Raw genomic sequence first — 26061 nt, 5'->3', positions numbered from 1 at the left:
CGTCAGATACACGCGCGTCTTTTATCCGAAATGCGAGATTAAAAAGGAGCAATGCGCCCCTAACTACGAGGGGTAATCGGCGTTTTACTGCCCGGATCCCGGCTCCTGGGATGTAAGGATGATGTATATATCGCAGTCGGTAAAGTGCGCCGAGACTCGGAGCCTCTTTATGTTGTGTCCCAGGTACCCTGGACCTACACACCCCTCGTTTTCAGCTCCCTCGACGACAACGGCGCGCCTATGCCAAAGCGTAAAACCGGATGTATCTTCGTAACAGTTCGTGCGAATGGGCTCCCGTTTTACGCGATACCGTAGAAGATGGGTAGAATTCTCGGTGTCGAAGGTCGAAATGAATGGAAGTCAAGATTTGACGTTTCGGCCCTCCTCAGGAAAATTTAATTACTCAGAGGTGGAACCTTCAACACCAAAGAAAATCAAAAAAGGCCGCAACAGCGGTGAAAAATAAAATCGAAAATACTTTTTTGAGGAGGGCCTTCCATTTTTGACTTCCATTTATTTTGACCGTTGACACCGAGAATTCTGCACACATTACTCGAGATAAGATCGAGAAAACATTCAACATTGTGAAAGGTAGTGTAAGATATAATTCAGAAAATCTTTACATATGTATGTTAAATAAGCCACGTGACTTGGACTGACAAAATCGCAAGGTTTTTCGAACGGCTCTTTATTTACGCGATGGTAATTGATTACCTACGTTCCACCAACTTCTTATCGTTACAATTTTTTCAATGAACTGTGTGAATGCGCGCTGAGCTAATAGTTTTATTTAATTGCCTGCACAAATCTGTGATAGTGAAAAATTGAATTGTGAAAAATCAAATAATGGTAATCACGAAATTAAAAGAGAGATCCGAATTTCGAATTGCTAATGGACGAAACAATGAGCAGGAATGTGTGAGTCACATTTCAATTGGAATTTTGCAGGCTTTATTTCATGAAAATTTTTGAATCAGTTCAATACTTTTGAATCTCAGGATTAGTATCAGTATTCTTTGTATAAACACTTGAAACTAAAGAATCGACTGGAGTCTATTTTTGTTACAATTACATCGAAAAGTTTGCATATTCTTTGACGGTATTTATAATTCAATTTTCGAAATCTGAAAATAAAGAAGGTACAGCAAAAAATTCTGTTGTAACTACACTCGTACATTGAATATTTGACACAAGCTGCATATTTTATTTCTGTAATAGAAGCAGATATCTGTTCTTCCTTTAAAATTTTGATAGTTCATTAAACGGAATAAATCATCTACCCGAAATGACTGACATCAACGATTTGAAGAGCGCCGAATGTACAAGTCTATTTAAAAAAAATTATTCGCCTGATCAGCAGTTCCCATTCAAATAGAAGAAACAATTTTACATAAAAAAATTTTTGAATCTCCTTATAACCCGGAACAGATATCCCCCAACTTTATCTCCCGAAAAGTTTCACAGAATCCGCATGAATACATAAGTAACGTCGACTTAAAATTCATTAATCACAATCTGACTCCGAAACTTCCGACCATTAAATATCTATCGATCAACAGCACAAATGATTTTCAACGGTGTATTTCACGATTTGAACATACAGAAAAGCTTCTTACGAATCGCATATACCTACAGCCAGTCCGAAGGTACTTTTAACGAAGGGCTCTTAAGTTCCCAAGGTGACAGCTTTAATTTCAGTTTATGGGGTAATTAGGGCGGCATAAAAATGCGACGAATACCCAGCCGGACCGGCTGACAAGAGTTACACGAGAGAGTCGCCGATAGAGCGGTGATCGCCTGCCGGGAATTGCAAGTTTCGATCCAGCATCTCTCCCACTTTGCTCCTCAGGGATGCTGGTGTAGCGGCAACGACCATGGGACGAAGCGTCTCTAAAGCCGGTTCTTTATTACGCGTCGGGCCATAGTTTAATTAGCATTTCTTGCCCAGGTCAGTCCGTACACAACGAGACTAAGCTAAACGAGTCTTGCTCGCTGAATGTACGGAGGACATTTGCAGGTTCGTTGGTACGTCGAGTCGTTGGCGCGTCTCTTCACCTTGTTTGCCAATTTTCTTTCTTTTTTTTTAGCCTTTTTCGCCGCGTTCATTTTCATTTTTCTTATCTCTAGCCGGCTAAAACGCCCCACAATTTTAGCCTGACTGAGATCAGACTATGGCTGCTAGTTTTTGTCCTTTTTCAGCCATGGAATCCACCGACACGTGTAATAATTTCTGCATCAAGATGCGGACTTGTGCTTTAGGCCTGTTTTGCCTTCGCCGTACAGGAGAAGATGATCCACGAAGTTTCCATTATCTTTATAAACTTTATTAGCTTTATAAACTTTTACTATGTACGTGAAATTTCTACGGATGTACGTCCGTGTGGAGAAACATACCGAGGCATTTTTTTGTTTCCTTTAAATCGGGCAAGATTATCAGTTCGAATACTTGATTTGCTAAATTTTTTTGAATTTTATTCCACTACGGTTATCGAGAGAAAAATAAACGATTTTTCGACATTTTTATCCCAAAGTTTTCATCACTTGTGAATTTTTAAAACATTCCTAGTTTTAAATTCTCACATGAATACTAACTCATAAACAAAAAGAGATATTGGTAAGAGTCCAAAGTCGTTGTTTTTTGCACTTGAATCGTAGAGTCGTTACAAAAATATGAAGAAATCACACTTCCTCGAAATCACCAACTTTTGTGGATTATGAACAAAATAAAATGAAAAATTATCTTCTATTATGATGGTCTCATTTTGTTTCTTTGCCAAAAGCGTTTTGAACGGAATTCATGAAGGTTTCTTCATGAATTTTCAACAGAGTATCGATCATTATGGACCGATCACTCGTTACATTTTTATTATATTATATATTTAAATTTGAGCTTGTCGAGTTTCTATCATCATATTTAAACTGATAATAAAAATGTAAAGCGTGATTGGCCCGTAATGATACTTGGCTTTTAAGATCATCGTGACGAAAGAATTTTTTAAATTTTGAACTGAAAAAAGGTAGTGTGAAAGAAGATGTGATTCCTTAATATTTTTTTCACGAATATTGACGAAACATTCAAGATGAAAAAAATTTGTTTTCATTTTTTCGATATTCTTCTTCGTTTTCGAGTCCTATTCGTTTCAAAAGTTGAAGCCAGGAATTTCGTGTGTTTTTTTTTTAAATTTACAATCGAAAAGTAAATTGAAATAAAAATTCCAATCACATCAGCTGTAACAATTCGTAGTTGTTTTATTATGTCAAGGAATCTCGAGGTGTGAAAAATTGTCAACACAATTCTTTCGCGTGTCCGCATTCTGCGATGTCGAAAGAAAAAAAACAAGATAAAGTTATTCCAACATTACTTTGTACTCAGGTACGCTAGCTCATTACCATTTACATTCTCAGACTTCTTCCTCGGCTGTTTTTTCCTTCTAATTTTTTTTTCTGTTTTTGTTCTCGCTTATTCTGCGTGCAAAATTCGTTCTCTTTTCAGTCCAGTCACGTGGCCCAGACGTCACATCACCGAATATCTCAGCTTTTGATAAAAAATTAAACTGGTTCAATCGAGGATAATTCTCACGTTTGCATGAGCGTGAAGTTGAGTGTTTTACAGAGCTAAGCGAGCATTGCATCAACTCTGAAGGTTTCATGCAGGGTATGTAAATATTATACGAGGATAATAGCGATGAGATTATCCTGTGATGGAAAGACGGAAAAATAGTGCTTAAAAAAATCCACCATTTCGGAAAGGGTCCGAAATTCATTAAGTTATAATCATGTTCCAGTCGACGGTATTTGAGGATATTTCAAATAGGATAGAAAGAATTTGACGCTAATTTTCTGTCGCCCTGTTTTGCCACCGCGTGAGAAATTTCTCTGCAGTTAGTTTCCCAATCAGAACCAACGAGAATCTGCAAATGAAATGAATAATATAGCGATTACCGACCCTCCTGGAATTCTTAGATAGAAATAAAGGTTGGTCGAACGTCTGTTGAAACTTTTGAATTGCAATATCCGTTTTCCATTCTCATTTCAATTTACAACGCCGGGGATGTAATTAGCCATACGTTGAACCTCGAAAAATAGAACGTTCTAAATTTCTTCACTGGAACATTATCGCAGAGGTGATTATTTTTAATGCTCCCAAATCCCTCAAATTGTACGGACTGAGTTTATTCGCCGCATAAATTCCGCAGATAAGAAGCGACGCTGATTATCGGCTAATAATTCGTTTACACAATGGGATTACCAAATCGCAGGCTATTTGGCTGTTCCTTTCTCAGGCAGCTGGCTATTGCCACGATGTTAACAATAAGAATTTTCTCATTTCCGCAGGCAACTCACGTATAAAGGAAGCAATATTTCCTTCGGCCGCAGAGTTAGAAAGTGGGAAAAATGGTGAGAAATAAAAAAAAAAAAATGAAATAAAAAATAAATACCGTAAAAGGCGAAAATAAAGGCAAGGAGGATAAATGATAAATATGGAGGATTGCTAAGGAGCCTGAAAGGTACTGAGCGACTTCCTAAAGCAAGATTTTCCCCGTCTTGTGGCCAGCAACGAAGCCTACTAGGTCCAACCGCCGCGTGGATCAAAGATTTATTTATATCAACCGCTTCCGGATTCCCGGCTGCTTCGTCTAATTTGAGAAATGGATTCCATTCTCTCTGGGTCAAGAAAGAAAATTAATAACAAACCGACGCAAATTCTTATCTTACACATGCATTGTTTCGAAATTTATGTAAAGGAGACTGCAAAAAATTACAATGACTCAGTTTTGTAATACGAGTAAAGTGCGAAAATCATGCGAATAATCAAGTTTGTTCTATAATTTGAAACATCGAACCGAGTGACTGATAAAATGTTTTATAATACACGAGTGTCAGATATTCTCGTTATTTCATCTCACCCAAAAAAACCACTTCATTGCAATCTGTAAAATAGAAAATAAAAATCTCACGTTTAGAATTTTTCAAAATACTTTCATCCTTTGCGAGTGCGGAGTTGAAATTGATTTTCGGTCGATAATTTCTCAACTCAGAATATCAGAAACATTGAATTTGCCCAGAAATCAGTTAATTCATCGTAATTAATACACGTGTAATAAAGTTTGAAAAAAAGTTCTTTAAAAAATTCTTCCCCATTCGTTCAATTGCAATGGCATATTTTTTAATGAGTCTTGTATCTAGCAGTGCTGAAAATAATATTCTAGCGACAAATAAGCGTCGGAGTAGGTCGAGTGCTAATGACTCTGACCACTTTTCGCTGTCTCGTACTCGCCCTTGAGTATAGTGTGCTCAAAATTATAACCCTCTTGAAGCGCAACTGCTTCTACCTTCGTCCTGCCGACCAGTACTCAGGAGATAAATTATGACGCTCAAACTGTCTTGCGGAAGACACAAACGCCATTTCGCTGCAGACCGTATCCCACGTTTAGTGCGCGTGTTACGAAGCTTCTCAAGGTCCCGTCTTAATTTCAAGTTAACTCTGGTGTTTATAGGTTACAACTTCTCCCTCGTCCATTTCCATGTCTTTGTACGCGAAGGACTATCATCAATTCGAGAGTGTCAGACGCGGACAAATGAATTTGTATTCGTGGCGAAAAATGAAATCAAAAAAATTAAACGTCCGTTCCAACGGACCGTAAATCAATACTGGCCCTTTCATTCCGCTTGTTCGGCATTCGACAGCTTCGTTTGTTTAATTTTTCGTACTTTTCTTGGCTACGTTATTATTGTTATTAACGTTTTTCGCCCGGGAGGCAAAAGTGTAACATGCGAGCTCTGGATACGCTGCGCTGGGTCTGAACAAACTTGTTCAGAAAAACGTGAAACATAAATTAGCGAAAGATTGCACTCACATTCAATACTCATCGTCTACGGTAAACTATTCGCTCAAATTCCGCCAAAAGTTATTGCGCGGAATATCCTCCACCTTGAACCTGAACCCCCGACCCAATCCAGCAGACAACGAATCTCCGGATTCACCGTGTATCAAATTTATAGTTCACATCACACACCGAACCGCAATTAAGGATCTTCGTCCTTTCACAAAAGGTATCCTGGCGTGGGATACAGAGAGGATCAAAATCCTGCCGGTTAATTCCTTCTGCCATTTGAATACCCGCAGATCTGACAATGAGTCAGGAGTCACCATCGATTGGCGAGCCGAAAGATATTCCTAAAATCTGCGGGGGACCTCGAAACTGGAACAGCCAAAGCTGCTCGTTCACCATGGTATTGTTCTCTAGTTTCTACGCTACGCTGCGCTGGTCGTTGGGATTGCGCAAATGCCTCTTGTACGAACCACACACGCTGCTCCGTGTCACCTGAACGATGACAATCGTCGGTCTCTTGTACCCATTCATGGTTCATTATGTATGCCACTCATGCCGGTCCCTTGTTTGGGAACTCGGTTCGCCGACTCCCCGGGAGTTCCACTTTGGGCCGTTACCACTTCACCGGAAGTCACAGCGGAGCTGCGTCTGGGATTTTTTTTGATCCTGCGGGATGCCTGCTTTTGCGGCTGACACTCGTACGAAAAACCATCCTGAAGTTGAAGCGTCATTTTTCCTTCATATGGGAAGAAGTGAGTTTTTTCAGATGTGAGATTCGACCGACAGTTCCAAAGCTTGTGATAATAGACAGAATCTAACGTTTAGCTTGAATATTGTGACAAATGAGTGAGAAATTTCAACGTAATCAAACCACCGTAAAGTCCAATTGAGTATCTTAAATCGCAGCGAATATTTACAACTGCTGGTTTTTAATCTCTGAAGAATGGAAGAAAGGATAACGAAAAAACTGTTTCTGCGAGTCATTCTCGTTGTGGAAAATAAAGAAGCTTTTCTTGTAAACTTTTCAACCGAACTTCCGACCTTTCGACAGTCGCTCATTTCCTGCGGCGAAGGGCAAACTTTCCATGGTTAGATATTGAAGATTAAAGATTTTCAACCTCGTGCAGAGAGCGGAGCCGCTTCTGCGAACTTTTAGTCTTCCTGCAGACTCTCCTTCCATCCGGGATTATCCTCGAGATGCAAAAGGTATTCCCGTACGGCACAGGAAACAGTCCACTCAACGACTCCCCTCAAAAACTTTTGCGTATTAAAGTCGCCTGCTCTGATTCGTTCCGGTATAAATCCTCGAGTAAAAATTATGTCTCCACGTACGCCTATGCCGTACGCTTAGTTTGTAAATATATTTCTGTTCTTTCTATTGCTTTCGCGATTTTCCATACTTTTCGACTTTCCTATCCGAGAACCTTTTTTTGGGTTTTTCTCTATCCTGCGGTACCTGGAAGGGTAATCTTCGGCCAGCGTCACATGGTCATATAAAATCTGGCGACCAACCGGCGAGCCAGGTTTTTTCCAGGTTCCGTTTTCCTGACTTCTTTGGCATTCTTTTCAAAAAGTTTTTCTATCCTCTTTTAATATTGCTTTCCGGCACGTATGTGCTTAACTGCCTACTTGCATACGAGGGGAGTCTCTGACCAACTTTTGCGCAAAGCAGTCCACCAGTCTACTCGATCTGAGTACTCGACCTCTCACATCACAGCTCAAATTTCTGTACATACTCTTGTAAATAAATCGCCTACCAGCTCCTACAAGACTGCGTCGTTATTCAGATTCACCCGCACAATCACCACAAAATCTAACCATTTTTTCCCCGAATTCACGATTATTCATATCACGGACCGTAAATTCTTACCGCTGATAAACAACAACGCACTGTTTCGTGAATATCGTCGGCGAAAAATGCATCAGTTCCAACGTCTTACATCAGTCGTTGAGAAAAATCGAACGAAGATTAGAGGGCGGTTCGAAGCGCCGGAGTAACGAAGAGATAAATTGAAGTACGGTACTCTTCTTGCGACGTCATATGCGCCAGACAGACAAGACTGAGAGCACGGAACACAAGACTTGGCCCGGATGCGGGGAGGATGTCTTATTCCGTCGGGCAAAACAACCAGCCAAACAGGCATTAGAGGAGTGACAAACGATCCTCTCCTCCTCTCGCTGACTCTCGTTCTGGGTAACGAATTTCCCGGCCCGTTTGAGTTCGCAGTTATAACAACGGACGAAATAACAATGGCTGAGTTATTGGCCGTTGCTATAAACGCAATAGACAGCTCAACAAGGATAAAACGGCCCCTCCTATATTCCTGCCGATAGAACAAACGATATTTGATGACCACCGAACCGTCTCGTGACAGCCGCGAAATTATTTCCGAATTTCTGACGCTACGGGTGATGCGCGGATATAGATATCGGAGATTTAACGATACTGGTTGGTCAGGCTGCTTCTGAAATTATTGCAGCTTCGATGTTTGCGCTAGGCTTGATAACCGAGAATAGTTGCTGAATTTTTCACCTTTCAATTTGATATGTATCTTGGAATTAACCGCAGTCATTTACAGATGTTGTACGCCAATATCCGCGGCGTGAAAAAAACTTTTTTGACGTAATCATTGGCGCAAAAACAAGAGTCGAAGAGTTACGGAACGGATAAGAAATGTCGGCGTTCTACATTCAAATTTATCCATGCATTATGTTAATACTTCGCAATCAATCGAAATTATTTTTTCTTCACTCGATTCGTTAAGATTATATAGTGATGCATTCATACCATGATTTAGCGATTCGAAGGAGATTCTGCAAAAATGAATACGATAAATAAGCGGTTTTTAAGTTGTTTAATGTAACTCAAAATGCGATTGATGTGAATTTTATTCCCATTTAATTATCAAAAACCGTGCCACTCGAAAAATGTCTTTTCGACTAAGTTGTAGTTTTATTTTATCGTATTTCAACTATTTACGGCGATGACAGTCCGTGACGATTGTTTCTGACACAGCTCAGCTTTTGATCAAGGCAAAGAAAATGTTCATTGACATTTGTACAGTGTTTGAATTTTCAAACGATAAACGTGCTCTAAGAAAATTGTTACTGCCGTAAGACATATTGATAAGAACTTTACTTGGTATAATTGATGATAATATTAAATATGTATATTTATTACTTTTTGCTGAACTGTGAGATAGTTGAATTTGTTTCATGAATTAATTTTTTATCCATAGCTGTCTGCATACTTAATGAATTTCTTATTCCGAAGTTAAAAGTATTTCCAACTTGGTAATAAATTTTCACGTCACGTAGCCTGTCAGAAATTTAATATGTTCATTTTTTATTCAAATTAAAAAAACAGCTGGTAAAAAGTGTTTCAAGAAAACCGAAGCAATTTAAAGTTCGAGTATTTGAGAAACAGTAGCCGCAGGTATAATAAATTTCCTTAATACAAACAATTTTCAAAAATCGAAATATATTACACACGGGGTCACAGCAATATTCCGTTGAAGAAATATTAAAGTTAAAATAAGCGATGGATAAATTTTCGTTTCCACGCAACCAAGTTCGAGTAAAGACAAAAAAAAAAAAATCCCATAATAATTTGGTTACTCAAATTTCTGATAAACACTTCCTACGAAAAAGTTGCAGTGAAAATATCTGCACTGCAAGAGTAACGAAGAAACAAATGTTAGTCGTTTCATTCCTAGTTACGTATCGCGCAGACGGCCCAATTATGAATGGTGGTTTTTAGGCGCGTATAATCTCAATTTATCACCTCACCGCGGTTTCGTTGTTGGTGGTTACGATATAGCGGAAACCATTTATAGCTCTGTGTGCATAATGCAGCGAGTAATAAATCTTGAGCAATCTTTTCCCCCGAGGGGTGACTGCAGCCAACGTTTGGCCCCAGCCTCGTCCTCCTTTTTTGAACACAGTAACATAGAAACGCGCAAACTTCCGAAACGGGCGGCTAAATTCGGCGTCTCTGAAACTATTCATCCTCGGAATTTTTATGGATAGCTGCATTCCGTCGCGTGATTCGTTTTGCCTCTAACTTCGTCATTCGCAGGTCACGTGGAAACGGCAGTCCGATTATCCGAGCCTGAAACGTAACGGAATCGAGATTGCCGAGTTCTAAAGACGGGACTCTACGCGTCTCTCGAAGAGCCTAAAATATTTCTCCATAAATAGATCACGCTTCTCACTCACAGCACCGAGACGAGAAGCCTCTAGAGCCAGTGCCATGTGTTGTCGGTGGCGCAATCAGCTGATCGCACAACGGATCCCGGTTTCATCAACGCGATGGTTCTTGCTCAATCCAAGAACCGTGCCGGGTTCCACACTTTTGATCCTTTTCCTTCGTGCCTCGGGGTTCTTAGCTCCCAACTTCCGACCAAAACTACCAGAAACTAGAGTTATACCCTTGCCGTGGTATTCATGAGGCGCTACCGCTCGAGGCTAAAAGAGAGACCGAGTACTGTGTACAAACTTGCTCTAGATCCTAGCCGGAAGCGGAAACCTGTTCGGGATTTGAACGGCTGAAAATCTTCTGTCTGTGTATTTTCTTAGAATTAGCAATCAGATGAACTCGGTGAGCAATCGGACTCCCGCAGTCATCCTACCAATAATATAGTAACTTTTGAGATTCTACAGCGAATTGAATTTTCCTTTGACATCAGATGATCCACAGAACTGCTGCATCTGTTGTGAATCCCAATTACTTTGAAAAACGCATAATTATTCAAATTTGCCCTGCTTCCGGCTCCCTCGATTTGTTTCAGTCGTTGAAATCGTTTCCTGTGATCAAACCTTTGATTCAAAGGATGAGAGAGAGCTAAAAGTGGTCTTTTCTTAAATTGAAAGACCACCATGGATGTTTAGGGTATGAATAAGTCTCCTCTGTATGAACGTCACACAGAGGAGACTGTGTGAAAATTGTCACGTGTCGTAGTGTGGAAATTTGCAAGGGATAGTAGATGGCACTTTCCATAATTTGGCACCACTGGCACATACACCCTGCATATGGGTACGATCCCGAGTGAGATAAAATTTATTCGGTCTAATTGAATTGCACTCGTGTCCACGGGGGAGTTGGAGGAAAGACAGAATTTCGCGGGTCCTGCGTAACACATTTATCCGTCGACGGTGAATGGGGGTTGTAATTCATAAAATGCAGAAACGTTGCGAGGCCTCGATTACTCCAAGAGACATGATTTAAATATCGGTGCTATTGAATATCCGTCGGATCAGTTTTCCATTTTCTGATATCGGATCTCTTATTACTATTGCTTTTTTATCCTCGACTGCTGCACACAGGCGTGCTCGAAGCATCAACGATACATACATGATTTAAAAGGCATGAGTGAGAGAAAAAAGAGAGAGAGAGAGAAAGAGAGAGAGAGAGAGAGAGATTAAGTGGCTGTTTATGAGCCAAACCTCGTAGGCATCCGTCAAAGTTGGTGGTATTCAGCTTACGAAAAAGAATACAAACTGGAGTAAAAAGTTTCTCCTAACTCGCGAGTTGAAGCATCGTTGAAACCAAATTTCACCCGTAAATCATTTTAATGTGAAACGGCCTCACCATTGTCGACCTAATAACTGCCAACGTTGTGGGTTACCAGCGTGAACATAGATTGGTTAAGGGGGGATCCGGGAGCCTTCGAAGGGCGAGGAAGACTTCATCTCCACTCCACGCACGAGGAGGAATGGCCGATGAATATGAGAAAAGCGCGTTATGCAAATTTCGAACGACCGACATGGCACGTGGTGGGTTCCAACTGTACCTATATCTACTCGGCAGGACGGGTTTGAATAGTCTTTCCGTAAGAAGATAAGATCTCCCAAAGTTTCGCCTATCTCACCCTTTGCCTATTTAGATACCATAGTGTAGCTACAGGGTGTCACGAAAATTATATAGATGTGATGAACCGTGTGAAACGGGGCACTGAACGATGTCACAGAGACGAGAAATTCACGAAGACACTGGGTACCTACACCGATATTTCGATAACTTTCACCCGAACACTTCTTTCCTTTTCGAATCGAAACAGCGCGCGCTCTATGGCACAAAATTTTCCAACAGCCCCGTGTACTTGTTCCTTCGAGTCCTGACTACTTATCCGAGTAGTGGATTCCACCTGCCGGAGGACATAGTCCGCTGACTGTCGAGCGAGAACAAACGGCCAATAAAGCGAACTCCCTTTACAGGTAGGAAGGCAATGGGACTGCGACTACCAGCTCTACCCAAACCCTCGTCATTATCCGATAACTTAATCTTCCTATGCTCACACTGGCTTTTATGGGCTCTCCTGACCGAGGCTGCCGCATCGATGCATCTTGCGGCTTTGCTTTGAAAAGTCTTCGACCGACCGACAAGAAATCACGGTGAATAACTTCACACATGATGCGGTATTATACGTGCAGCGACTTGTCTTCGAGTTGCATGCTTCGCAGTTGAGACCGCTTGAGGTGCTTCGGAAGACCTTGTTCAGTAGCGAGAGTACAAGTCTATAAAACACGTTGCGGTTTCTCGAAGTTCTTAATTAGACCTAGCAGGTAGTTTCGCACTTTTCAAACAGAGTAGTGTAGATTGGTTATGAGTAAATTGTCCCTCCTCGTATTTCATCGTCGCAGTAAGCAAGTGCCAGAACAAGTTCCAGGCGCCTTGTGAAAGGCTTAAAGACAGTTCCGGCTCACTCACGCTCCTCAAAGTACCGGAGCCAAATTTTTGGAAATCAGTCGAAGAGGACTTTGCAATGGATGACTTACCTGGAGTGATGGCGGGGAATGGTTCACCGGGCAAAGAGGGGGGATGTTCGTCCTCCGGGGATCGTTCCGAAGCGTATCCCTGATCCTGTGGTTCCCCACCGGCGAGTTTACTCAGGCGAAGATCGACGCCACGGTTCAATTGTCGGTGATGCTTCATGAGCTCGCAGTCCGGCTTGTGCACAAGCTTCATGAGTAGATCGTCGCTGACTCGTTCGGTCCCCCGTTGTTGGGACATGCTTGAATGGGTGCCGGTGCTTTGCTTGCTGCGATTCGAGTCCTGTCGCCTTTTCGGAAGCGTGCCGACCAGGTCAAGGTCGGAACCCCTGTGGCACTTCTCATCCAGACTCGCACCCCGTCCGTACGTACGAACGGATTCACCATCCACCGAATCTACGCCTTGACTTCGTCGTACCAGGTCAAAGTTTCCGTGCTTACATCTGACTAGGTCCAGATCACTGCTGTGCTGATATCTGAAGAACGGAAGGTGAAAACTGTGAGAAGGGATGAAAGAAGCATTTGAGGCGTTTTCGAACATTCGACTGCTATTGAGAAATACGTCAGTTATGATTTCAAGAGATGGAATATGAAAGCAAATGGAACAGTTTTGACGGGTGTGACTGCAAGATCAACAGAGAAAGTTTTAATACAGCCGAGAAACCGTTTCATAAAAAAAAACGCATTCATTGTCTCGACTGTCGCCAAATAATTATTGAAATTTCAGTTTAATGCACACGGGACTGACTGACGTAAGCTGTACAGAATTGAAGAGAAGGGTTGTTTCACTGTAAAATGGTTATTCGATTATATGTAACATCCGTCAACTCGAAATGATTGATAAACTCGAATGAGTTTTAAAAAGTATGAATCTATTTGTGTCTGTAGTTGAATTTTTTATTTAAACAAAAATTCGAGTTATATTCTGACTATCAAATTATTGAAATGTAACTGAATAGCTGCATCCTTGAATATTATACGTTAACAGCAAGACGTATGCTGTACGAGAGGTGGTATAAAATCACAAAAAAATTCTTGACATCGATAAGTTTTTTGTATGGTATTACTTTTTTAACGGGCGTATAGAAAAAGTTCATTCATAATTTGACCTCATTTTTAACGAAAGTAAGTTATTCACTGAGTGTGAAATTCAATAGTCAACCATGTGTAATGCGTCGTGTATTTTAAATTGAATCGAGACAGTTTAAAGGAATTCATTTGTTTAAATTGACTCGGTATGAAGTAGATTTTGCCATGTACGTGTATGAATGCTGAGAATAGTTTAGACCCACAGTCTGATTAAGAATGTGCCAAAACGCAAAAAGTATAGACCACCTCATTGAAAAATACCGACGAACATATCACACTGATTAAAATGAGTACTTTTATAGCTAATAAAAAACGGAATTACAATTTGCAATTATACGTGCTCATACATTTTTCACGTCTTTGTTTTTCCACGAAGGTTATCAGCATAAGATTCATTTTCCACGCTTAGTTTCGTGTAATTACAATACGTCAGTGATTTAAATTAAGACTGTACCAAGTATTCGCAAAACTCCTCATTTCAAAGCCGTCAACTTCGGCTCTCAAGCAGAATTGATTGAGGTTTGAAAACGACAGGCATAAAAAAAATAGAACTTAAATCGGGGACAGAAAGATAATTTGACCTCTCATGTTGACAAGAGAGTGAATTTCAATATCTGCTTTAGAGAATATAAAAATGAAAATTAGTTCTGACAAAGAGAAAAATACATTTGCCAGATAATCTCGCTGTTTATCAGGCAAAACGATTGGTACCGTGATCAGTAAGTCACGAAGGCTCTGCATAACGTATAAACTCGAGAAAGTAGATCACGCATATCACCTTTCCAAGCGTAGGTAACGCGGTTATTCTGCGCTGAATAATATCTCAGCGCAGAGTAAAGCACATCCGATTGGCAGAGCGTAGAAACAGCGAAGAGTAGCAAAGAATTCATGGGCACTGTACAAGTTACGAGCCAATTTAGTGAGTTAACTCGGTTGATCGCACGGAGCCGGTCAAGGGGAAGGCGGATCAGATAAAAAGAGGTGCAGACAGCAGGATGATATCAACCCTGGAGAAATTGATCCTGCAGCGGAAGCATCTTCCGCTGGAATTCACAGCTCCGTTTCCGCGCACTATGCGGGAGGCGTGAGGTAGTATTTTAGGTGAAATCTATAGGTGACTATGATCTCACCGCCAAGGATCCTCCGAGAGAGAGTCTTGCGACTGGTGCTTGACGAGGTCCAGCGTACCCGTCGGTCCAACATCCGAGAAATGCACACCCAACGGACGTTTTTTGTGCGGTAGAGTCCCTCCAAGGTTTCCGCTTATCGTGTCGGATATCACGTTGTTGTTTTCACCCGGGTGATCATCCTCTGCCTCTTTTCCATCCAGGTGGTTTGGCAGAGACCCGCAGAATTTATATCTGGAAATTGACCCGACGCTTGAATCGAACGTTCAGATTGTCATTGGGGGTCACAATCTGTGTTTCAAATTCACTTTAAGAGGCGTGCCGGATAGCTCTTCGTTACCGTAGGTGAAAATATATTTAATTTTATAAGGCAAGGAATTTAAAAAATGTTAATGAATCAGAAACATGACGATATTATCAATATGACAAAGATGATGACGACGATGATTGGGCTGAATTTTATTGAAGGGATCTCTCTCATTCATAGCAGAAATTGAAAAAAGAAAAACCTCATAATTTCAACTAAATTAACTCAATTTGTTAATGATTTTAGAAAGATCATGTTATTACTTGTTTTCTGCTCAGTACTAAAATCGCGTTGTTTGTCCAACTTCGACGCAATAGAGTTATTAAGTTCTTATATCGAAAATATATTTTGCTACACAGTACTTGTTTAATAATAATAACCTTGAATGATTTTCCATGTATATTCATTGCTGTTATTATTTGACGAGTTGATTAAACAATTAGTCTAATCCGAGTTGTAGGAAATTGGATTTCGAGGAAAATTACTTTTTCAATTCATCAAAATGTAACGAATCATACGTGGTTGGGGTAAAAAAAATTGTGCAAAATATAATTAAGATAAGATTACCAAGGATCGAACTTTTTTTAATAGAAATTCGAGGACGTCACTTCACGTAAAATATTGAACAGGTATTGTTTTAATTAAATTTCACTTGACTAACTTCGATTACAGTTTTTCAATCTTTTCTTACATCTTGTCTTTAGTTTGCAATTTCCTCCGCAAATTTCTTACTATAAAAAGAATATTCTACAGGGCATGAAGCACCCAGGTTTATCTCATTCTAGCGTTCTTTCTAACCGTGGGATAATACCACTCGACTAATTTCAATTACAATTTCGCAGTGCCTTTTAATTTCAGCATCGTTATGGCTAAGTCGACCTAAAAACCGTCGGATCAAGTGCGTTACGTGAGTAAATTTATGCGCACAACATTTAGCCGGCCATAATTCGCCGCACCAAAAAATAAATGTGTCTATGAATAATGCGGTTACAGTAAACTGACAGCCTCCTATAACCGAAATTCTCTATTCGTATAACAGTAGAGTTTTATCTTCATTACTTGCACGAGCTTCTTACTTTAACACTAAAAATAAATATTTTTAGTAAATTAATGGTATACAATTAGACGAGCCAGACTAAATAAAGAAGAGCTTGAATTGTTCTACTTTTGCTTTGAATTTCCCACATTTGAAATGATGAATAAACATCCGGTTTAAACTCTGTACTTCACAGATATTAATAAGCTGTTGAGTCCGGACGATTTTAATAGCCAAGTAATTTTTTGTATCTAGCTGTATATTTAGACAAACGATAAAAGAGCTGTTTAAAAACTAATTTCTCATGTGTCGACGACGTTACTCGAATTTCGACCTATATGGAATTTGAAATCGCAGTACGTTTGGTAACTCGTTTTATTAAAAAAATTAAAAAACATGCTCTCCTGTAAACAAAGATTCCCTGATTAAATATAACAGCAGAGTTGATCAGAATGAATTTAAGACTGGAACTAACTTTCAACTCATGAAATTCATGTTCCCTGCAAACGCGAAATTAAATCTTCGTATCGCAAATTCATCCTAAGGTTCGCGTAGCGTCCATGGGTGGGGGTAAAGGAAAGGTCCTGTTCTGCAATTTGCTCAATCTCTTAAGTCGATATTTCTTGCCCCCGGTTCCTTGCGAGGGGCGAACGGCTCGGCGGGTCTAAAAGCAGTGATTACCCTCGAACTTTGGTCCCCTCTGGGATTTAGGGGGTTGCGTCGGTACCGAGGTCGTGTTCGGTGTTACTTCCATATGACCTAGGTTTCAGGAAGTAGTAATTCCTAATTAAACTTCAACTGACCGAGGTCACCTCGTTAGGCACGACGCGTTCATTCGAATACCGCGAGTATATCAGAATTATGGCTGCCCCGAAAGTCCGTTTAAATATACCCACTATTTTATCGTTAGTACGATTCTGTGATTCAAGGGAAAAAATCGACCAATGAGATTGATTTATTTGGCGCATGCGCAGTTGATTTTACAAATTTCAAGAGATTGTCCCGGTATGGAACTCGACTGCTTGGAACCGAGTGAAAATCACTTGTCCTATGGAGCCTTGTTACACCTTCAAATTTTAAGCAAATCGAAAAGGTCTCGAGCTTCGCCGACGTGTCTCCTTAATACCAGCCTAAATTTATCGCTCACCTCTCTCTCTGGCCCCCGGAACAAGGCACCAAGATTTTTCCAACGCTGTTCAGCTTCCCCTTCGGGTCGCAGAGGTTTCCCGATGACTGAGTACGCCGTCCTGTCAACCCTTTGCCGTTGTGACGACTCAGGTTCGACCCCATCGCAGCGTCCTTTTCCACCGCCCTTGTATTTTCCGTTTCCTCCCCCTCCTCCTTGACCCTGTTCCTCTCCTGCTGATCCTCAGGCTCCTGACGCTGGTTGAGACTGTTTACTCCATCCTGAATTCCGTCGTTCCGATCCCTGCCGGCCGATGAAAAATACTTGCTGATATCCTTGGCATTGACCTTCGACGGAGGCGGTGGAGGAGCCGGATGCCGGACCCTCTTCACTACGGCGACCTCCTCTTCGTATGGCTGTGAACGATGGATGCGAAGGCTGCTCGGCTCCGCGTTTACCAACAGCCGTTGTACCGCCCAAGGATCTCGTCCACCCACGCAAGCTGGACCGACGGTGACCACCTCGTCTCCTTGAACAATTTTTTATATTTTTGTGTTATTGTTACCGCTTGATTTAAAGAAACGATTTAATTATTGGAAGGGTTGATTCGGGGGGTCGAAACACTTTTTGAATAGCGTTGTACGGATGCTTCGTTTGCGAATTTTTTAATTGCAAATGATCCAATGGATTTGAAAAAAACTTTCAAGACTCGTAATGGATTTGCCGGTTGGAAACGCGGCATCGTTTCAAGCGTAAACAAGTTTGTCTGAATTCACAATGTGAACGTAATATTAAGTGACTGTATAAATATTTGAAATGTTATTAAAATTTCACCAAAATATGTTAACGCAAAGGTTAAATTACTTGAGATGAATTTTCTAATACCTTGAACTAATTCTCGTCACTTCGTACGACATCGTGAATTCAACGGAATTCAAAAGATTGAACTAATATGTCAGATTTCAAAAGACTTCACCTGACTTCAAAATTTTATCAAATTTCGAAACCCACCGACGAATTTTAAATAAGTTTTCGATAATTTTTAATAACTTTTCGAAATTTCATATGAATTTGGAATTATACTCTTTTCCACCTGCGCCTGACGTCACGCACAGTCAGATCTTAGTTTCAAACGTTTTCCGGCATGGTATATATTTGGATTTACGCAACGGTAAAATTCACACGACGTTTGCAATTTCTGGTTCGTAATGGGAATATTTCTGCAGGCTGGATAAGAGATTATTTTTTCACTGACTCTCCGTACCCAGTGGCAGGCTGCCTGTAATCTGGTGTTAATTAACAGGTGTAACCCAGCTGAACATCCCTATCTTTTCCTGCTCTGGATGTTACCCGCTCAAAAAACGGTGCAGAGAACCTGAACACGGTATGAGATAAGCGACGCGATTAATCGCCCCGGTCGAGTAAGCGGGGGAAAATGACCATGTTGAAACGTTACGAGGCTACCTTTACTTTTAAAAGGCGAAGATCGACGAACGGAAGTCCGACGTCATTAGCGGAGTGCACAATAGCCGTTTCCACGTGGATTAGGAAGGTGTAGCTTATTTTTTATTCCTTTTATTCCGTTTATTCCTTCAAGATAACGGGACCGAAAAAGGATCGCTTCGGCTTCCAAGGGGCGTAAAATAAATATAATATCAAGTTTACTTATGCGACGAATACATCGAGCCTGTTGAACCATTACTGACGCCTGTGTTTTTATCCGCCTTACGTAAGTGGCGCTATTTTTCACTTCGATACCGATACTTGAACGCGAAAAACAAGACCGCTCAAAAACAAGATTGAAAATAGGTTCGCCGATAAATAATTGACAAAGACGTATCGTGCAGAACTGTTTTTCGGTTGAGTAAGTTTCATCAATACCGTTTTACGAGTGAGTAAGTATTACAATACGTAAGGTGAAAATGAGTAAGGCAATGAATATAGGATTTAAAAGTAGAGTCAATCTCCAAAAGGCATATCCGTGTAGAATCGGAAAATAGAATTCATATACTTTTATTGAATAATTCAAGAAGTTGGATACGTGAACCGAATGAAAAACGTAAGGTGAAATAAGTTGCGACTGCATTTTCCGTTCTCAAACCATCGTCGTATAGGTTGGTCTCCGGTTCTCGTCTGGACTCTCATTTGCGACGTATTGCTCTTGGATTAAATTTTCCACGCTTCTGAACCGGTAAACGGAAACACACAGACATCTGGGAGTTATCTAGGTTCCCCAGAAGCCAAAGAGGAACGGTTTATAATATACGGCAGTAGAAACACAAAGTTGCGGTAGCATGGGAACGAGCAGCCGTTCGGTGTATAATAAGGGCAAATAAAACCGTCGTACGTATTCAATGCATGCTGGAAAAATAAAATATTCTGCCCGCAGGAATGCCTGCACACGATCCCTGGAGGCCACTGTGTAACTAAGGCTAACAAGTATTCCAGGTAAGAGAAAATGCAAATATAACGGGAGATGGAGGAAAATACCTACTAATTCTAAAAATAGCGAATAGAACACTTCTTCCGGCTTAATCTTCGATGAGAAAATTATTATCACGTTTGAAAAGAACAATTTCATTGCAATTTGCAAATTTCAACCTGATCGTTGAATTAATTTCAATTATCGGATCTTCTAACATTTGGGGGAAAAAAAACCGCTACACGGAGAGAAAAATCTGAGAAAAATTACCCTGCTGTTACTGTAAACGTGATGTAAAAGACACCTAATGCAGTTTTTATTGATGCATGTTAAAAAAATTATGGGTTTTTATGAAAAAAATTACTACCTTGCTTAGAAACTATGTATTTCGGCAGCACAAAATTTAAAATGTGACGATGCATTTTTCTGATGCAGCACCGTAAAAATGTGGACCTTGTAATTTTTCATCTGCTCTCACAAAAAATATACTACGCATTTAAAAAAAAATATCTCTCAGAATCATTGAATTTAAAACGTGATAGCGAATTTTTCAAATGCATTACATTAAAAATTCGAGCTTTCAAATTTTTCATTTGCGACCGCAGAAAAATTTATGGTCTCATCGAAAATAAATTAAAGACAGCGGAGAAATTTTACCGTGCTCTCTTAGAAATTGCTTTGAAGAGGGTGGTGACCGTCGATACAATGTTGCCATGCTAAGCCATGTTGAAAACAAAAAAAAAAAAGTGTGTGTGTCAGCTCCGACGCACGACTGGAGTTTACTCCTCACGAACGATAATTATGATATATATTAGACCTGTCCGTAAGAAGGGCAAAATCGCATTTTAATGGTCTTACCCCCCAAATTGGTTCGCAATAATTCAAAAAAAATGTGAGAATTTTTAAAAATTTTTCCCTCCATATTTACCCACTGCTAGGAAGCCTTACTTTTTCCCATAAGAAAAGCATTGATTTTTTGTGATTTTTAATCTTTTTTTTACCGCTGCCCTAATTATCAGCTAAAAAATCGTAAATTCTCAGAAAATGTTGACAGTTATGTTACCTTTTGTCGAATTTTTTGGAATTCGGTACAAGCATTTTTGGGCTAGATCGATCACATCTTTATTCTCTGTATGTTGCGAAAAACGCGGAAAAGAGCAAAAAAGTCACCCTGTCGATTGTTGATTGGAAACTAACTTTGCAGTGAATGAACGATATTCATCTGCGTTGAAATTGCATGTGGCAAGAATAAACCGAATACAGTATTCAATCGAATTATTACCACATTGCGACAGGAATCTTTCTTTTCTTTTCAATTGAAGGTCAATTTCGTGTCCCGAATTTCATTGTTTTGTGCAACTGTAAACCTGAGATGCTTCGAGAACTACTAAATGTAAAAGTGTGGAGCAGCCCAGATTCCAGGTAATACTCCAGGATACTCACTTTAATTATTGATTGATGATTCGATGTCGTACATTCGAAGCCGAACTTTTGTTACAGCGTGCAACGCGTGAATATTAAACTAGACAACGGTAACAATTAACTTGAGAAATGAAAAGCCGATTTGCTGAATTAATCCGGGCCTCCTGTTTCGTTCTACCGTGCAACTTCAGGTCATTGCGAATTCGATTCTCGACTCTCCGCGTCGCGTGTCGTTTGTTTGTTATTTGTTTGTGCGGGCGACCTTCAGTGAGTGCGTAGCTGCATCGTTGCCAAGTTCAACTCACAATCAGTCCATTTAGGCAAGCAGCTACGACGCAAAAAGTGGAATCGAGTTTAATTATCACGCTGCAGATTTTTAGATCTTAGCTTTCCGAAGCTTTCCGAACAGGCTAACAACATATTGAAATTCCTCTCGGGCAGACTTTTGACTCGTCAGAAGCGTTTTGTGACGAGAAAATACTCCGATAATATTCCGTTGCGGTTTTCGTTCTGATATTCTGAAAAAACGGGCCTTGCGGAAGGCGAGCTTCGATTGACAATGAGTTCGTAATGCAATTGTAACGTGTTTATCGGTGAGTGGTTCGTTTAGGCGGCATTCTTTTTGTATAAAAATAAATTATCGGTTCGTTAACCGAATACGGAAGTGTGTTATTATTCACGGATGTGTAGCTGTGTTGCTGTGTCGTTACGTGTTCGTCACTTCGAAGGTTTGTCTTTCAGTTAAACTTTATCGGTGTCCGGTCTTTGATTATGTTTCGTAAAAATGATCGCTAATTATCAATAGAGCGTGAATTTATTTGGAACATGGAATACTAATAAAGTGTTATCTCTTATCTGACTACAGGGGCGGACTACATTTCAGTGTGATTCACCAAATTTAGCAACGATCCGAAAGAGTCGGCTCGATCGATTGATCTCTGGAGATAAGGTGAAAACTAGACGATCCCCTACAGTGGATAAAACCGGAAGGTACGTAATAAATATGATTCTTGATTACATTGTCGCTTTTGGTCGTAAATAGTGGTTGCTGTTCATAGGCCTTACTCATATACATATATTCGATACTTGTGTCTATTTAATTAGGTTTCTATTATTCATTTGTGGATTTCATTTATTAACACATCGGAAACCACTGAAATGTTGTGAAAAAAAAAAAAAAAAATAACAATTATTTTGACACACGCAGTTTGTAGGGACATGAAATCTGATCCAAGTACGTACAACGAGTAATATTTTGTTATATTCTTATCGCAGTGTAAAAAGTGCGACGCTTCACCATTCGACCCGATTGTGAGATGCTACGCGAACTACTACATTTCAAGTGTGGAGCAACCTAAAGGAGGTAAGAATACTCATTTTAATAACCGTTTGATTGTTCAAGGTGGTACATTTGAAGCATAATTTTAACCCTTGCGTAATCTGTAAACAACGGTGATAATTAATTCGAGAACTGACAATGCAGCTTTATACATAAATTAATTCGGGCCTCCTTTTTTGCTTTTCCAGATTTAGGCAGAGACATCCGAGCAACTTCTCCATTACTCGGCAACGTCGGTGAGTTTGCACGTATTTAGGTTACGGGTATTTCCCTGGTATTCCCCTGTCACGTGGCGTGGCGGTAACAATTGTTACACAAATCTTGGATTTCTTAGCTGCATGGATAGGCTCATTCGCGATCGCAACGTGCTTGACTTTTGGTCGGATAATTTTCGTTTCGCAATTTAATTAACCGTAGCTTACTTGAAGTTAGAAATTTTACACGTTGCTAAAAGTGGAATGAGCATCGCGACAGGTAACCATCGCTTACTCGGCACTCGCGAGATCGAATTGTGTTTCGCAACTGATGTAATAATCTAGGTTTGAATTTACTGACGATGTCGTTTAAGCGGTGGGTTCACCTGAGGTTTCAACGTATTCAAATATTCACGTTATTGTTATAACGATAAAATTCCAAAGTCTGGCATAACGTAACGTAACCAAATTGCATCTTATGTTATACGTCATTTTCAATATTCTAACATTCAACAAGTACCGATCAAATGCTTTTTTTACTAGCTCGCTTAGAAAAATGCCAATTGGCATACAGGATGTTTTTAATCAATTTTACAAAAGGTTGATGTACCGATAGTCTGCCAACATTTGCTAAAATGATACAAACGATATTAGGGTTGGCGGGAAACAACCGCGATACTGTATTCTGAGTAGGCAGACTACGATACACAAACATTTTGCTCCCAAAAGGTAAACAACGAAAATGTAAGTCAGTGACCACGGTGCGAATGACGAAGAATGACGTGTGTTGGAAAGAATGGAGAATCGTTTAGATCGAATATAGGTAACCGGGTAGGTAGGCGAACGTTTTGGGATCCGTCGCGGGGTTTGTGCGTGTGTGTGTGAATCTCTCTTTTCCGTTGGGTGGCTTCGTTGGGAAACAGGCGAGGGTAGGAAGGTCGCGATGTACCGTGATGTTACTAACTTTTGTAATCCACAGCGTCGAACGATCACAGAAATTTTCCCAACAGACTCCGTATTCGAGTCTCTCGAGTATTTCAAAGCATTTGAATATAAACGAAATTGAATTTTCCATTTCTTGTCATTCTGCAACAATTTTTCAATCGTTATTCAATTTAATTATTTAGTCATTACCGATCGTTATTCCATTCAATTGATCTCTGTGATCCTCCGAATGGGCAAAACGCATCTCTGGACCATCTATCGCGTTCCGTGGTACGCTAGATGGGGAGAGATGCTGAGCTCGAAGACGTCGCGTCGAAGAGGACCGCCGACCGTCACGCCACACAATAATGCATGCCCTCCAATCTCCCTCCCGGACTTGACCCGCATCTCGGAAGAACAATCCGCATCGCGACGTGTCGGATTCGAAAAGACGCGGATGCGAATTGGGTTTCTGCAGAATTTTGCGACAAGTTCTAGATATTTAAGGTATTTTGACAGGTAAATCGGTCGCGCCCTTTTGCGCGTGTAAATTAATCACGGGAATCGGACGCGCCTTTTGCGCGATTATTAATAATCAGGGTGGCGACAAACCGGGAAAACCGGAAGTAGTCCGAGAATTTTGTCTATCGGGAAAAGTCAAGGAATTATGACGAACCATTGGAAAAAATGCACTATTCTATAAATTGTTTTCAAACTTCAGCCGTGTTTTGTAAATTCAGCCAAGCTAACTGCCGGTAATAGAATTGTACAATTTCTAATTATTCGTGTGAGACGAAGCAATATTATTTGCGTTTTTTAGATCCAAATTAATATATTCAAGATGTACATTGTACAACTTCCGGAGCTGTGAGATCGTAAAAGCTGCTCAACAATATTCAAGTTTCGTGGGAAAACGTCAGGGAGTTCTGAATTTTTTTACGGGAAATTTCAGGGAATTTTATTTGAGCACAATCGGCGCCATCCTGCAAATGATCCAATGATCCAGTGTTCGAGGGATCGGTGGGATCCGGTAATCGACTCCATCCAGTGGTTAAGGTGTCCAAGGTGATCCCAGTGATCGAGTGATCGAGTGATTAGTCCGTGAGGTAACGACAGATTTCGTTGCACAATTTTCACGAGCTTCATTTTTTTTGTCCGAGTTATCCGTGTTACATACAATAGAGTAGCACGAACGTTAGACTTACAGCAAAAAATGACGAAAAAAATGTATGGCGGAATACGCGAAACTTATCGTAGGCATTAATTGAAACGTAAGAAGCTTAGAAAATGTCATGTTCCGCCTAAATTCCACGACACAACTCGTCTTCCACCCGCATAAGTGAGGGAAAAAGATATTTAAAAAATGTATACCTTCAACGATAAAATTGATTACAACGCTTCTTTTTATAGTAACAAACGCAAACGTAACAGTCCTGTATCTATGAGGTACAATAGGAAAGTTCGAAAAAGGGCCTCTTTTAGATTTCGCTCTTCTCCTAGATTCTTCCACTCTTTATCAAAAAAATAGCTAAAGGGCTGAGCTGAAAAAAATTTTCTACTACCGGCTCAAGGACGTTGAAATTTCGAAAAGGTCTATTTTCGGAAATTTCAAACTGAAATGTCCTTAAATCTCTCTGTGACTATGTTTCACATGACGAAACAATAGTTTTTATAAAACCTGAGATGCGTGCGATGTTTTTTAGTACCGAAACATCTACGTTGAAATTTGCGAAAACCAATTTTTGATAACTTTCAAATATTGCAGTGCATTTCAACATAGATTTTTCGGTACTACGAAAAACCGCACGTATCTCATGATTTGTAAAAATTTTACAAAACATAGCCACCGATGGATTCGAGGGTATCTCAATTTTGAAATACCCGAAAACAGCCTTTTGCGAAATTTAAATGTGGTTCAGGCAGTAATGACAAATTGTTTCTCGAGATAACCGGTTATTCTACGCAACCGTCGATATTCTCTAACCTTCTTGTGTTTCAATTAATGCGTACGATAAGTTTCGCGTATTCGGTAATACGTTTATTTTTTTAAATTTATTTTGCTGTAATTGTAACCCTGCCGCAACCCCCCGCCGTGAGGGTGATTTGACAGACGATCGTATTAATATTATGTGTTACACATTTAACTTAAAAAAGATGAAGCTTGCGGAAATGACCCGCCAATTTTTGACGCTGCCTCCGGGACTAATCGAGTGATCGAGTGATCCAGTGGCCCAAAAATGGATGATCCGGTGACCCGAGTGATCTGAGTTTCGATTCGAGTGAGCCAGTTGAATCGAGTGATCCAGTGATCTAGTGATCGAGCAGCGTGGTGAGAGACTTTTAAAACCGGGAAAAGTCAGGGAGATATGATCGACCAAATGGAGAAACGTACTTTTTTTTTCATTAAAATCGTTATCAATCTTGAACTGTGCTTCATAAATTCAGTTAAACCGACCATCGGAAATGGAAT

At 40.3% G+C, this 26061-nt stretch overlaps 1 protein-coding gene across 2 annotated transcripts in view; it reads right to left on the bottom strand.

Annotated features, from left to right (window-relative positions):
- Positions 1-26061, bottom strand: part of LOC124185182 — a 164751-nt gene that overhangs the window by 42502 nt on the left and 96188 nt on the right. For both annotated transcript variants that reach the window (XM_046575711.1, XM_046575799.1), the window contains exons 2-4: positions 17312-17819; positions 14825-15055; positions 12612-13081 (exon numbers count right to left, since the gene is read on the bottom strand). In XM_046575711.1, coding sequence (XP_046431667.1) covers positions 12612-13081; positions 14825-15055; positions 17312-17819 — 1209 coding nt within the window. The remainder of the gene's footprint in view (positions 1-12611; positions 13082-14824; positions 15056-17311; positions 17820-26061) is intronic.

This window comes from Neodiprion fabricii, chromosome 1, assembly GCF_021155785.1.
Source record: "Neodiprion fabricii isolate iyNeoFabr1 chromosome 1, iyNeoFabr1.1, whole genome shotgun sequence".
NCBI lineage: Eukaryota > Metazoa > Arthropoda > Insecta > Hymenoptera > Diprionidae > Neodiprion > Neodiprion fabricii.
This window is presented reverse-complemented; position numbering and strand designations above follow the sequence as displayed.